General features: G+C 38.7%; 1 protein-coding gene across 1 annotated transcript in view; it reads left to right on the top strand.

The window, feature by feature from the left end:
• Positions 1 to 15,532, top strand: part of LOC128371317 (polypeptide N-acetylgalactosaminyltransferase 10-like) — a 66,231-nt gene that overhangs the window by 21,608 nt on the left and 29,091 nt on the right. The window contains exon 4 of the mRNA XM_053331600.1: positions 4,246 to 4,412. Coding sequence (XP_053187575.1) covers positions 4,246 to 4,412 — 167 coding nt within the window. The remainder of the gene's footprint in view (positions 1 to 4,245; positions 4,413 to 15,532) is intronic.

The following is a 15,532-nucleotide window of genomic DNA, read 5'->3' on the forward strand; positions in this document are numbered from 1 at the left end:
TGGGCGTTCCTGTCGAGTCCGCTGAAACCCTGCTCCCTACCAAGTGTCACCTGTCAATCATAGTCACCACCACTACCAGAAACATGGACGCTACGTCTGAGCTGCTAGCTTGGCGGCTAACTCAGCTGGTAGCTCGGTGGCTAACTCGGCGGCTAGCTCAGCTGGTAGCTTGGCGGCTAACTCAGCTAATTGGCTAACTGTAGACTGTAGTAGTAATAGTATGCGCTGAATGTATTTATACCTCTACAGCAGCAGGGGCGGGTCCACGCTCTCTTTCTAACCTGCTACAAGTAACTTGTCACAACCCGTGTCAAGGTGGGGAGACTGTGTGAGTTGTGATTAAAAATAGATTAATTGCATATAACTAAAAGATAAATGAAACAACTCTGCCCACCAGGCTCCTGCAGGTAGAGGACAAGGAGTTTGTCCAGAAAGGGTGGTCACACTCACACTATAAAAAGGTTTACAAACTACAAAAAATCTCTATAAACTTTGGAACTAAAAGAAACATTATGTTCTTAGTTCATTTTTGCCAACCGGCCACCTCCAAACTCAATGACAAAATCCATCCCTTGTCATTCCCCTCTAAACCAACCCATATTAGCCTTGTCTATATAAATACAGCTAAATAAATTTACTATATATAAATAAAGTTATTATAAAGTTATTTTCAGATCTGATGATCCCATTGGCCGCACAAAACAAAATGCATATGATGTTACAACAACAGACAAACAGGGAGCTGTAATGCCAATAAGTACATTTACATGACATCCATGATACCAGTATTTCTTTAATACTTTATACTCTTTAATGTGATGACAAATTAATTATTAGAATGCTACATGAGTAATTGCTGTTACAGACTGACGCGCACACCTTGCTGCCAAAATGTTCGTCACTCTTCTGCAACCAATCGGACAGACACACTTTGCACCAACCAGTGGCTGTCCGTTCCCCACACCCTCCCCGACTTCTACCCCTGTAAGCTGCATCTGTCTCTTAGTGATTGGCATGTTGACGGAGCCATGGAGGCAGCCAGTCTCAGACCCGCGACTGACACATTCGATTTCTGCACACTGACAAGATTTAATTGAAACACACACACACATATATTCACACACCTCCATTCCCTGTGGAATTAGACAGGGTTTGTTAGGATTCACTGGCTGGCTGCCTGTCGATCACTCTGCCTGCCTGTCTCCCAGCGTTCATATTTGAATGAATAACATGCGGGCAGATGTTCAACACACACATTGATCGACTGACACAGTTCACTACACTCCTTTTCTCTCTCTCCGTCAGTGAGGGAACACAATTCTCTTTCCGTGATGAGCTCCTTTGCAGGCGTTCCGGCACTTGCTGTGATGATCATGTACGAGGTGATCGCTGTAACCCGTCATCAGAGCCAATGTTGGCAGTTGATAACAGCTGTATGTGCTGCAAATAATGAAATTACAGCTGTCTGTGATGTAGGAGGAACATGTCAGTAGCATCACTGCAGAACTCCACCTGTCTGAAGGTCTGTTCAAACTGTTGAACCACCTATTGACTGTAATTTTCTCATTTAACAGCAAAACATATTATTACAAAGAAAACACATTATCCATCCAAATAATTGCTCATGTTTTATTGCCAATTTGTATTTATTTACTTTTTTTGATTACAGGGAGTGCGCCTCAAAAATGACATTTTTTTTTTTTTAGCCATGCTAATAAATGAAATATCCAACTGATCAGTTACAATTAAATGTATGTTTATTATTATATTAAATTAATTTGTGCAGATTTTCATGGTCTCCTGAGGATTAACCCTACTAACTTTGGTGATGCCCTAACTATCCATTGAGTGCCACTAGAAGGTCAAATTCATCATATATATCCAGTGATCCTGTATATCAGCATCATCTCATAAGATTGGTACATATTCAAAATTCCTCTGGTGTTACCAAGTGGTCAAAATTTCTGTCAAATATTTTAGTATACGATAAAATACATTTTTTTCCCATCACCCTCAGCCGTTACATTTTTTGCCAGGTAGCAAATTTAAGCATGCTAACGTGCTAAATTAAGAACCAGGTGAACATTATGTCTTCTAAACCGGAATCAGCCAACTGACACAATTTCCGGTTGAGTGTACGCTGCCGCTGCTCTCCGGTGTTTCTGCTTTTTTTTCTGTGTTTTGTTGCTCTGCTGTTTCCTTCTGGACTACTTTCACCTTTTTTCTGGACTACTTCAATGTTACTAACTGTCTGTTGGATTACTAGCACCGTTCGCTGGATTACTTCTATTAGGGACTGTTTCTATTGGCCAGATAATTCAAAGTCTGGTCGTAGTTTCCATTGCTACGCCGATGATATTCAGCTCTACATAAATTCTCATTCCCCCAATAATTCCCCCTAGCTAACTGTTTGGATGCATGATAAATTCTGACAAAACAAAAGTACTGGTCATTGGCTCCAAATCCTCACCTCCAAAGCTCTCCACTCTGACCATTGGCAGTCTATCGCTCATCCCCGCACCAGCAGTCAGGAACCTTGGCATCCTCTTCGACTCCACTCTCACCTTTGATGCTCACATTAAATTTCTCACTAAGACATCCTTGCCTTGCCTCCGCCCATTTCTCTCAAATTCTGATGCTCAGACCCTGGTTCACGCATTCATCATGTCCTGCATTGACTACTGCAATTCTCTTTTCATTGATCTCCTGGCAAAATCCACCATAAGCCAGAATCCTCACTCACACTTCACACACAGCCCATATCACCCCCATCCTCTCCCAGCTGCACTGGCAACCATTTTTGTCCCGGATAAAATTCTAAATCCTACTTCTCACCTTCAAAGCCCTCTATAACCTGGCTCCTGTATACCTCAGTGAACTCCTGACTCCCTATTCTCCCTCTCGGTCTCTCTGATCCCCCGCCTCCAACCTCCTCACCGTCTCACGCACCAAACTGTCCACCTTGGGAGGCCGGTCTTTCAGCGTCACGGCCTCCAAGCTCTGGAATTCTCTCCCTCAATCCCTCCGTGACTGTCCTTCCTTTTCCATATTCAAGTTTTAATGAACATTTCTCTTCATCCTACTCTGCACAGTTTTAATTTTTTTTAAAAAATGTTCTTCTGTCAAGCATCCTTGGGTTTGTGAAAGGCGCTATATACATGAAACGTATTATTATTATTATTTTTATTATTATAAAAACCTCAGCATGTTAGATTTATCTTTGTGAAAATGCTTTGTTACAGCATCCAAGACAACATGACATTCTCAAAACAGTATTATATTTCAATCATAATATATCTTGTTAATAATTGTCCTACAGTATGTGTAATAGCCAAGGACCCCCGTTTTGACATAAGCAAGAAAATATAGAGTAAACATACCGTCTAACATACTGTAGCATTACGAGTGTGAACCATTAACCATTGTTTCTTTCTGTAAAAATAAAGAATTCCTTTGCCACATAAAGCTATTTTTCCCACATTTTTATCAATGACATCTTCGCTTTATCACAATGTCTTACAAGAACCCAAACCATTGCCAAACAGGAAGCTTTCATGGCCATGTCCATCACTATTTATTCTCTGCTATGAAGGCAGCAACAACAAATGTTACTCTCGAGCAATTCTACACCTTTATCATCTCTCTTGAGCTCTGTCAAGCTCTGCATTAACACACCAAGAAACACAGCAATACACAAGCAAAGTTAGGGCTTTGCAGATGAAGATGAAGCCAATGCATTCAACGTGTCTTTTGGACCTCAAGGTTACATACAATGCTGTTTTTGATTAACAGCGAATATATAGAGAAACTGCTGCTTTACAACATGTGCATTCATCCATCCAGCCACTATCTATTCATGTTGATCAATTTCAGGATCTCACATTAGTCAAGACGTAATACACACCCTTTACACATACAGACAAACAAGCATCCACATCTATGGGCAATTTAGAGTTACCTTGCAGATGTTTGGATTCAACATTATATGAAATGAAAGTGTCTTTTTTTCTCTCTTTTTTTCTGAAAGCAAATGCAATTATATTTCTAAGGGACATTTCTGGATCAGTAGCCTTTTTTCTCTCAATTGTCATAGTTTTAGAGGCGATTGCACCTGGATTACTGCATGCATCCTTCCCTCATTAAGGTGTAAGTGGAGTAAAACAGGGATCATTTGTTAAAAAGTAAACCATACTAGAATACAATAAAAGTATACAAATGTATAAAATGCATATTGTTTGTGTGTAGCTGTAAACAGAAGCTGTATGCGGAGAAGCTGCCCAACACCAGTATCATCATCCCATTCCATAACGAGGGCTGGTCGTCGCTTCTGAGGACCGTTCACAGCGTACTCAACCGCTCTCCTCCACAGCTCATTGCCGAGGTCATCCTGGTCGACGACTTCAGCGACAAAGGTACAGAGAACACACACTCATCACTGATTCAAACACACACACACACAAACACCTGCATTGAAGACAGACCTTGCTTGTTTGCTGTTTTTTCTCTTTTATTCTGACTTCACTGAAATGGAAACTGAATGTTTGTTGTCTAACAAGCCCTTTTCCAACTTCTGTGTTGTATTGCCTAAAATGCACTGAAAGATATGAGAATATAGTGTTAACAGTAATATTTAGTAATATTAGATTTGATAAGATTCAACTTTATTGTCATTGAAATACAGTTAGCACATAACCATGGCATTGTGTTAACTGGAGGCATATCGATAGTAATGAATACAGCAAGAGTATAACACAGTGTGTAGTACAGACACCCCCTGAGCAGTATATGCTGTATGTCTGAACAAGGCTATCAATCAATCTTTATTTGTATAGCGCCAAATCACAACAAAGTCTTCTCAAGGCACTTTACACATAAAGCAGGTTCTAAACCGAACTCTTCAGGTTTTCATTTTAAAGAGACCCAACATTCCCACATGAGCAAGCACTTGGCAACAGTGGCAAGAAAAAATCTCCCTTTTAACAGGAAGAAATGTCAGGCAGAACCAGGCTCAAAGTGGGCGGCCATCTGCCTCAACCTCGACAGTATATATAGGGTGCAGAAAGTTCATATACATAAGTCTGTTAGTCTTGAGGTGTGAATTTCTCGTTAGACGATGTGGAGATGCTCAATGAATAAATAAATCACCAGTTCAGACATCAAAACTCCAACCCTGCTGTCACAACCAGGAAACATGAATGCAAAATACACATTTCTCCCTCAATGACTGCTGAGATTCACCAGAAAGAGGCACTAAAATCATTTAATCTGCTTTAGCTAGCAGTAGCATTTGCATCAGCTGCCAAAGACTGGCAAGGCGAAGGTAAGTAAGAGGAGTATGCACAGTGTCAGATTTTTCCAGAGAAATGCAGGTACTACATCTGTTCGTCTCTTTGTAGGTGAGGGCTGCAGTAATTTCTCATTTAATAATGGCCGGCCAATTTTCTAGTGAGGATGAAATCTTAATCGTATCGAACTAAACCAAAAGACATCTCTACTGCAGTTTATCGCTCTAGTTCACTCTGTTCAGCATATGTGGGTTTGGTTTTGTGTATGTGTCATTATCTCCATTTGCACAAACTAAACAAAAATGCTTTCCATTTTTGTTTGGTTTGTGTGTGTGTGTGTGTGTGTGTGTGTGTGTGTGTGCACGTGCACTTGTCTGTGTGTTACTTTTTCTCTCCCTTCACAAGCCCTCTTAAGAAAGTGTTTAAGTCCTTGTTAATTAGTGCTCTCTGTCACGGTCCCTCGTTGAAGGATGTGTTTACTTCTCGTCTCCACGGTAATGAGATGTTCCGCTGCCTCAGACTCATTTGGAGGTTAACACCCATCAGAGCTGAGAAACAAAACCCTCCCACTGCTGCTGCCGAGTGGAAAGGAAACAAAAAACAGGAAAAGTACTCTTCAAGATTTTGAAAATGCAGGACATTTGAAAAAATGTCTTATTTTTTAAATGTGTTCATCAGTAATATACATGTTGTGTAACGTGGAAAGCATTTTGAAGATAGAAAACGTCATAGAATTTTTAAAAATCTCCATTAGTCTTCAGATTTTTCCAGTTTGGCTGGAAAATTATCATGAAACAAAATCAGTGACACAGCACAAAATCCACATGCAAGCATATTAGAAATGAAGAATATCTTTTTGTTGTAGAAATTTCACCTTTCCAAACTCATGCCTGGAGTTTGGATGGATGGGTGACCAGGATTTATGTCCCATACCACAAATGAGAATTAATTGAACTTAAGTCTTTTAACTGTCTAAGCTCAATCATTAACAGTGATTATCTAATCATATCAAAATTATTTCAGTTAAGCAAACACATAACCATAAACATCTTAATCACGCTTAAAGCCAAGTTTTACACAGCTCTAAAAACTGTATATTTTAATTTAGTAAATGTTCAGTTTGTTGAACCATTTCCAATACAGTTTAAAACGGTTTTGTCACTATAATGATTTTTTTTTTAAAAGAAAATCGCAATCTGGCAAATTTAAATTTAAATAGTAAAATAGTATTTATCTAATGCAAAATAATCAAATATGAACATAAGTAACTTGAGGCAGAGGGGGAAATAGAAAAAACCCTCAGACAAATTTGCACCGCTTTGTCTCATAAACAAGCCACTTAGCCATTTGTAACCCACTGTTTGGACAGAGTTCATAAAAATGAACCAACTTTTATGCTCGAGTTCTGACCAAAGAGAATTATATTATTCCTCCATTGCCTCTCCTTCAGCCTAACATGTCCCTGTGGGTGGGAAGTAAGGCTCAACTCAGCTGTGTGAAAATAGAACATGAACACGGGGTGGGTCTGTGCCCTCTGACGTCAGGATCGATGAGAGAACATTACACAGCTGCAGGGAATGGATTTCACCTCTGCAGGCTATCTGCTCTAACGTTCCCTCTCACAGCTACTGTCCTTTGATAAGAAATTAGTCAAGCTGTAATTAAAACTTAACAGTCTAGAGGGCAAAGTGAACTTCAATCAGTTCTGGGGTCTCATTTATAAAACAGTGTGTAGGATCCATACTAAAAGTGTACATATGCCAACAAATTGTCAAATTTATAAAACTGTACAGGCGCAAATGCACATATTATTCCATTCGAAAATCACAGTCCATCTACAAATGTGTGCACATGGATCAGCCTCATATCACGTCTTCTACACACCCATATTCAACTATAAATGGTCACTCCAAAAACTTTATGAATACTGATGTACTGGTATTTCTTTCACTGGAATAATCAGGTTTTTTGTCTCGAGACACCTGCACAATCAGTTTCAACTCGAGAGCAAATATATCTGGCTCTCTCACTCATCACTGCATAGTAAGCATCACCATATCCGTGAACAGACTTTTATTGTTTTATTTCCCATTTTCGGACTACTTGAAATTATGTGTGTAACCCAAAACAGCCATATAGAACTTCAATAAACATTCCTGTGGATTGTAAAGGTAGGCATCTCTGGTTAGGTTGTCTCTTGACATACTGCAGCAGGCCAGAAGTTAACCAGTTTTAAGTAGTTTCTACACCACATACTCATACCTACAATACAATAAACATTTGTACTCCAAAATCCAGCATAAGGGTGTTTCTCTGTTCTGCAACTACCTTTGAATTGCATTTATTTGATGTAATCTTCTTCTAGAACCGAAAATGATAATTTCATCACTTAGTTACCGTGGTCGAGGTGAAAAGGAATCAGTATATTCATGCTTAATATCAGGGAGTGGCAATCCAGACTTTACTGGATCCTGCCACCTGCCACATTCTGATATCATGCTGACATCATCCTGACATCATGCTGACATCATTAATTTCAGCAGCTGCGTTTTGCTCCATAGCTGACCTGCTCCTCTCCACTCTGGGTGAAATAGCGCTGATGAAATGTTGAGCAGACTTTGATTTGAGATTTGAGTTGCCTTATATTTTTTTTTCAAATTAAAAGGTGCTAATGGAATAGTTATGGGTCACTAAAGCACAGGTACAGATGACATTGCTAGCTTAAATGATTATGATAACAACTTTTGCATGGGAAGTGATATACCCGTCTTTCAAGCCCTGTTTTATATGTACACAACAGTTATAAATGAGACCCCATCTATATCTGGTTGAGAGATTGGTACAACAACTTTGGAGAGAATAATTCTGAATAGTTTCTGTGCAGAATAACACAAATCAATGCTGAGAGCTTTGAAACATCACACAATACATCAAGGAGCAAGTGCATTAAAGACAAGGAGAGAAAGAGTGATTTATAAGGATGTGTGGTTCGATACTACGGTATAGTGCTTAATTGCTGGTTCGCACATTCATTTGCTAAACTGAGAAATACATTTCTGCAAGAATGTGAAAAGAAGCAGGGAGATGAATCAGTGATCTGTGTGAGCATGAGCGTCTGAATAAGTTATGTCTCTATATAGGTGTTTGTGTGTCTCATTGCAGCTGTGGCATATTTGTTCACTTTAAAAAGGTGAGGACAGGAACAGTAGAGAGATGCAACAAAGCCCCCTGGCTGGATTTGAACTAGGTGACTTTGCATAATTGTTGTCTTAACCTGTATGCTGCCTCAAGCCAACCCAATCTCATGACAGTTCATGAAATAGTCACAAAATGTAATCTGTAGCAGGCAGGGAGTTCCAGTCCTCTGAAATGAGGCCAACGTGGAAGTAACTTAGAACTGCATTCTAGCAAAAGGCCGCCAGGGGGCGACCGTTTTGGTGTCAAAAGGACTTCCGTCTCTATACAAGTCAATGGAGAATTCACCAACTTCTCACTTGATTACTAACCTCAGTAAACGTTTTCAAAATGTGTTTATGGTCTCAATCGCTAGTTTAAAGCCTTCAATGCAGTATGATGTTCATTAGTGAAATTTTGGCCTCCCTGATTTTATATTTGACGATAAAGCAGGGGTTCTTATTTTTCCCAGCATGCACCTGAAATCACACCAATGGATGACGTCACGGATGTTACGTCCATTTCCTTTATACAGTCTATGATCTGTAGATGCGTGTACGTGGACACGAATTTTCCAAATTTTTCGTGTCTTTTGTGCCTACACCACATTTAAATGACACATGCCATTATATAAACGCCATGTATGTATAATGTACTGCAATGTTTGAAGGTGGTGGGTTGGGTAGATGGTTCCATAGATAAGTGGCAAAAGGTGGACTTTGCTGCAGGAGACCACTGTTCTCCACCCATTTCCAACTGCAAGTGTCATGTCTCCAAGTTGAGATGTTTTTGTTTTGTTGTGGTGTTTATGTTGCCATGACAATGAAGGTTGCCTAACTTTATGGCATGATCATTTAACTCAAACCTAACTAGACTTTAACCACCGTGTCGTCACATCATAAGACATCATTATTTTTTAACAATGATGTGTAAGTGTGGAGGTTTCCAAGTCAGAAAAAGAGAAAAAGATCATGTTATAGGCAACACTTTCAATTGAAATACTGTAGTTTGAAAGTCATGCTGAAAAAATGGAACATTTGTATCCATATACATGAATCTATAGATAACATTTTGTGACTATTTTGTGAACTGCCGTGAGGCAGAATACTGCTTTTTCAGGAATTTCAAACCTTTTTTTTAACTTTTAAACTTTTTTAACTTGCTTTTTTTAATCATTCAGATTTGAATGGTTAATTACACCTTTTTATGTGGTATGACAAACTCAGAGCAGATATTTATTATTGCTTTACATGAACTTTCAAAATCTGCTTAATCAATACTACTACCCACAACTACATCTCCCAGGGCAGCAATACATTTGTCAAACTGATTTTTTAACAGTAAAATACAGCTTGTATACAGCAGCACATTGACTTAGTATCTTGGGGGATGCCTGCAGGCTATACCTTTTCAACACCAAGGGAATCACTCAAACACAACTTATCCTCTGGGAGAGAGAAAGATCGACAGTGAGTACAATACGTCAATGAAAACTTGTGACAAGGGTTAAATAAGTTTTCATTTGTACCAATCTATAGAAATTTCTTATTCATATGGGGTTTACACAACTAGTTTGGAGATGAATAAGGTCACAGACACAAAACCTCTTACTAATTAGAGGACTCACCAGCAAATTGTTACCTTTTCAGTCTACTAACACAAATGCACACTTTTAATCGAGCTGTATAGAGACTTCCTCTTTACTGAGGTATGAAATGAAAGATGATAATTAGTCTTACGCAATTCAGGATCAAATTCTCAATCACAGAACAAAATCAGTCTGTGTTAATAATTTACGGCACGACCAACCAAAGGCTCCACACACATTTCAATGCCATATCTTGCCCTTGTTTGTGATGAGATTCTCAAACCACTTTTTCATTTCATTTTCATCTTAATAATTTTCACCCTTTGGCAGATTACACTCCCACACCTCCACCGACACACCGACACCGACACACACACACACACACTTCTCGACTCTTGTAATAGAGTATATAATAAAAGCAGCTCAGCCCCTCTGGAATCTCTGCAGGTTTTGCACTTTCTTCATATTTTATTCAATCACAGGAATCAGTCGAGGGTGGTTCAATCAGTTCAGTCAGGTCAGAGTGACCCCCACTCTTTGGTCTCCGCCTCTGTGTTTATCTCTCGCTCTGTCTCTTTGCCTCCACTGCACTGCTACTACCACATCTGACCAGCAGACAGTTCTGATTTACTGTCAGCAATTCAAGCATGACATTGAGCTATAGTCAGTGAGCAAGTGTTGCTATCAGAGATGACAACAGATCTTTTATATCTCTGTGTTGTGACTCTTTTCTTCATCTTATTTATTAGATTTTTTTTTTTTTGCCTCTCCACTACATAAAGTTTTACAAGCCTTAAGAAAATAGTGAAATATCTACATTTAAAGCCCCTGGATGTAAAATAATGTCCTGAATATACCATTGACCATATGAAGTCATCAATAACAGGGTTAGACCTTTAAAGAACCGTGAATCAAAATTATTGTGAAATATGATAACGTCAAAATCCTATACTTCTGCAATTTGTAATTATAACAATAGAGCAATATCCTCTTGCTGTTCATAGATGGTCACAGTGGGTAAATGGTTTGTGTGTGTGTGTGTGTGTGTGTGTCTGGCAGCTTAGTTTTGGTGGATGAGCGTGAGCGATGAATACTGCTGGTGGAGCCCAAGTCATTTCACGGATTTATGGCCAGACGGGGCAGGGAAAGTCGCTGTAACTTATCACATACAGTACCAAACAGAAAAGAACTGAAAGCTGCCTCCTCCTTCTACACATCAGGGAAGAGAAAATTGCGTATGGGAGGCAAGGAGAGGGAACGCTGTATGTAAGAGCGTGCATGTAATAGTGTGCAGCTGCTGGAGCCTTGTATGTTCCATCAAATTCGTCCAAGGATCGTATCAAGAAAACTCCTAAATCTGACTCTCACAGATCAACCAGCGTGACCTTCAGTCTGCTCAGCCTCTGCTCCTAAACCCTGCTGCTGTTGACATGGGATACTACTAAAATACAGTATATTGCAAAATTGAGTGATTCACAATTATATCTTACAATAATTACAATATGTAGTATTTGGTGTTATCGTTAATTAGAAACAAACAGGTTAGATACACTACTCTGAAAATACAGGCCTCAAAGTGCAATCTCAGTGCAATAAATGTGAGTATACAAGTGGCCACTGAACCAAAATGAGTACAGATGTGACTTCTGATTCAGACTAATTACCTGAACAAGGTTATAAAAGCACCTGTGAAGACCACAACTTTATCATTTTTGGCCTGGGTTGTGTCTCATGTAACATGGTTCCACCCAGATTGTGAGACATGAAGATGGGAGAAGCTGGAAGGTAGAAGATCATCAGTACATGACTGAACATGAGCCCAAACACAGTTGCAGCAGTGGTTAGGAGGTACAGGAGAACCGATACTACGATTAACAGAAGGTCACAGTTAGTCTTGCATTTAAGAAAACGATGTGCAAATGCTTCTGACTTGGCACAAGGAACAACAAGTCCTCCAAATTAAATGACCATATAACCACACATTGTTTGTACCCTGAATTCCAGGACGACCCATTGGAGCGTAATATGCCCTTTTTCGAAAACCGTTGCAAATAACTGTTAACAAATGATTACATTTTTATCATGTGACAACACTGTGGCTAAGGTTTGGTCTGGTTTAGGAACAAAAAACCACTGGGGGAGGGTTAGGGAAAGATTGTGGTTTGTATTAAAGTGTTCCCTTGAAATGTGGTCACTACTTCATTGTTATTAGGCAACCGTTGTTATCATGGCAACACTGCGTTGAGTGGTTTTTTTTGGGTTTTTTTATGAAAACGGATAAAACAAGAAATGAGCAGTGGTCCCCTTTTTGCCATCTAACCTTCACATCAGCCATACACCCACGCATGAGGTAGACAACGCCATCTGAAAAAAAAACATTTTAAGAATTAACATATACTGTATGAAAGAACTGTCACAATATAAATATGGATTTACATATAATTATGATTTATTTTGCTGCCTTGTGAAGCAATTTGTAACTTAGATTTTGAAAATTGATGTATAAAGAAAGTTTAATTTCATTTTTGCATACAGTAGATGCAAGACCATATGAGACCATAACATTACAGTTCACATACAATCTGAAGTTAACAGTAACTGACTCATTTTAGTCAACATACAAGCAATTCTAGTAATCATGACAAAATGCAATTATTTTTTCATGCATAGTTGCACACACAAACACTTAAATAACACACAGGCATCAAGAATAGGCAAAACAATGAAGTCAATTAGGCATTGATGTACAACCTAAATAACTACCTTTTTTTTGATACAAATTAAGCATGATTAAAAATTTGTTTTGGTTTAACATTGAAAATTAGAGCATGACTTGATGCATAAAACATATTTAACCAAAACCAGATTTTTTTTTTTTTTTTTTTTGTATTTTGGAAGCAGCATATGAATCTGAGCTCTGAACTTAGGCTTTTTACACCCAAACGCCACCACATGAACACTCACCTTGTGACTTTGACTTTTCAGGGTTTTTTTAATGAAAACAAAAAACAAAAAAAATATTTTTTACAGCAGTAGCTGCGGGGGAGTGTCCACATTCACATATTCACACCTGGGAATCAGCCACTGCGACCACTGCCTGAGCCTAGTGACACATAAACAGCACCAGTAGAGCAGTTTGGGACTGAAAGCTTTGTTCAGGGGATTCTGACAGGAGTTAATGATGCAGGGGAAGGTGTTACTCATTCAAGTCCCTCTGCCATGCCACTGTGGGGATTCAAACAAGAGTCGAGCTGAAGTAGATAGTTTATTTTGTTTGATCTCGTCACAACTGTTGTCTCAAAAGTATGCATATTCACAGATTAAAAAAAAAAAAATCATATTTTCCAGTTCAGAGATTTGTTAATCTTCCTACCAGTGTCTGACTACATGCTGATTCACTGTTTGCTTGTCTTTACAGTAGCATATCTTATGAATGTTAAGAGATCATATTGGTTTTTTTGCCTTTACTTAGTCCACCTGCTGCAAATGTTCTTGTAATAATATAACTATATGCATTTGGGCACTGTAGGAATTCATCATTTCCCTCTTCCATTTTTCTGACCACTCTTTTGTCTCTGAACCTTATTTATCCAAATGCTGTCTGTATTCATATACTGTATCTATTCCTATTTACTAGTTAAATGGTGTTACATTGTGATGTCTTTCCTCTCAGAATATCATATAGTGACAGAATAATGACAATCACCAGAAAACAGCTCAGCCAGAATAAAAACCCCTCATGTATGTATCCTTGTAAAGTTTTTATTATTACTTTTTTTTTTTTTTAATTTCAACACTTTTAATGATAAAAAAAACTGTAATATATGACAATTTTCCTTATAACCAGATCTGTACTGTATGCATGTACAGTAGTCACAACCCTGTCTCTAAGAAATTATATTCATATATGACTGGACTGCTACAGCAAATACTTTTTGTTAGAAATGTTCCTCTCAACAAAGACAAAATGTTGTTAATTAATGTATTTGGCAAGTTGCAAAAATGCTGATACTGATGGTATAAGAAATGTAGTTCTTTGTCAATGCAACATAATTGGGAAAACAATTTAGTACTACATAAACACCATTTTCAGGAGACAGTGTTGTTTAGTTAAATTAACAATGATCCCAGGGAAGAAACATAACGAAACTCTCTCTCACTACAACACTTTCTAGTAGCAGGTGGCTCATCTTCTCCCTCTTCATTACTACAACAGTAACATAGCGCAGTCAAAGAGTTCCTTTAGTGAAAAGCACAACAGTTGTTTCAAATGCCAAATGTGGGTTCATCTTTGGCTATAGTAGAGTTTGACACTGTGTCTGTTATTTTGTTAAGCACTCATCTACTTGTGTTGAATTTGTCAATAACATTGATTTTTAATGAGAATGAAAGAGACTTGTGTCATGTAATCACAGCCAGTAACAGAGTCTGTATTTATTCAGCGAGGCAGCTGTGGCACACAGCACTATCAGCTTCCTTGTGATGGAAACCTGCCATTGGCAGATTGATCGCCCAATTACTTTCTCACTTTCTGGTCCCCGATGGGATCAGTTGAGCAAATGGCTGTAATACTTCATTTCAAGTAAGGAGCAGCCTACACACTGGTCTTATGCAGAGTGACTTTTGATGTATTTCCAGTCAGATGTAAGTGCGGTTTGGCGGTCAGACAGCGTGGCTCCCAGCAGGTGTCGGCACAGCCTCCAACCTGGAGCCACCACAGAGCTGACTGCAAGAGGTCCGCCGACAGTATGTCTCACATTTTAGTGGAAAACAGATTTTCATTGTGTGAAAATTATAGTGACCTCTGCCAGTGCTGGGTCACAGTGTTGACAGATACAGGTTCTTGCTTGGCTTTAATTTATACCTGGCAAATATAATGTGTTTGATGTTTCTGAGTAAAATGAATATCTGTCAGGATGACCCCAGCATCAAAAGGACGGTTGCTGTTTTCTGTCATGCTGTGATGCTGACTGTTTGATCCTTAATATTGCATGGCACTGTGAAAAGCACATAAGAGAAGAATGACACTAATAGAGTCTGAGTGCTGAAATGTGTTTGTCAGATTTCTGCCATGCTTCAGACAATCTGTTCTGTAATTGTCCTTGTTTTAAAACATAAATGGCTTTTATTCTCATTTACTGATAGAGCCCTTCTTTGTGATTGTTTGCTTTTTTATTTTCCAGATAGAGAGTGCAATCAAACGCTACACAACTGAGCCAAAAAAATACGATTATTTTTAAAAACCAGCTTGATATTCAAATTTCATCAACCGGTAATTTCATGAATGAAGAGAATCATCACCTTTTGGCCAAAATAGAAAACTAGAGTTAAGTAGACCACTAATTGCTAATGACTGTAGTGTTTGCTATCCTTCATATTGCAAATGTGATGGACAGAATCAACAATATAGTGATTATTTAGCTATTCTTTGTGTGTGTGTCTTTCTGATTGTGGTGCTAGAGGAAGTGCCCTGGGGTCATGGTGG

This window comes from Scomber japonicus, chromosome 13 (genome assembly GCF_027409825.1).
Source record: "Scomber japonicus isolate fScoJap1 chromosome 13, fScoJap1.pri, whole genome shotgun sequence".
Classification (NCBI taxonomy): domain Eukaryota; kingdom Metazoa; phylum Chordata; class Actinopteri; order Scombriformes; family Scombridae; genus Scomber; species Scomber japonicus.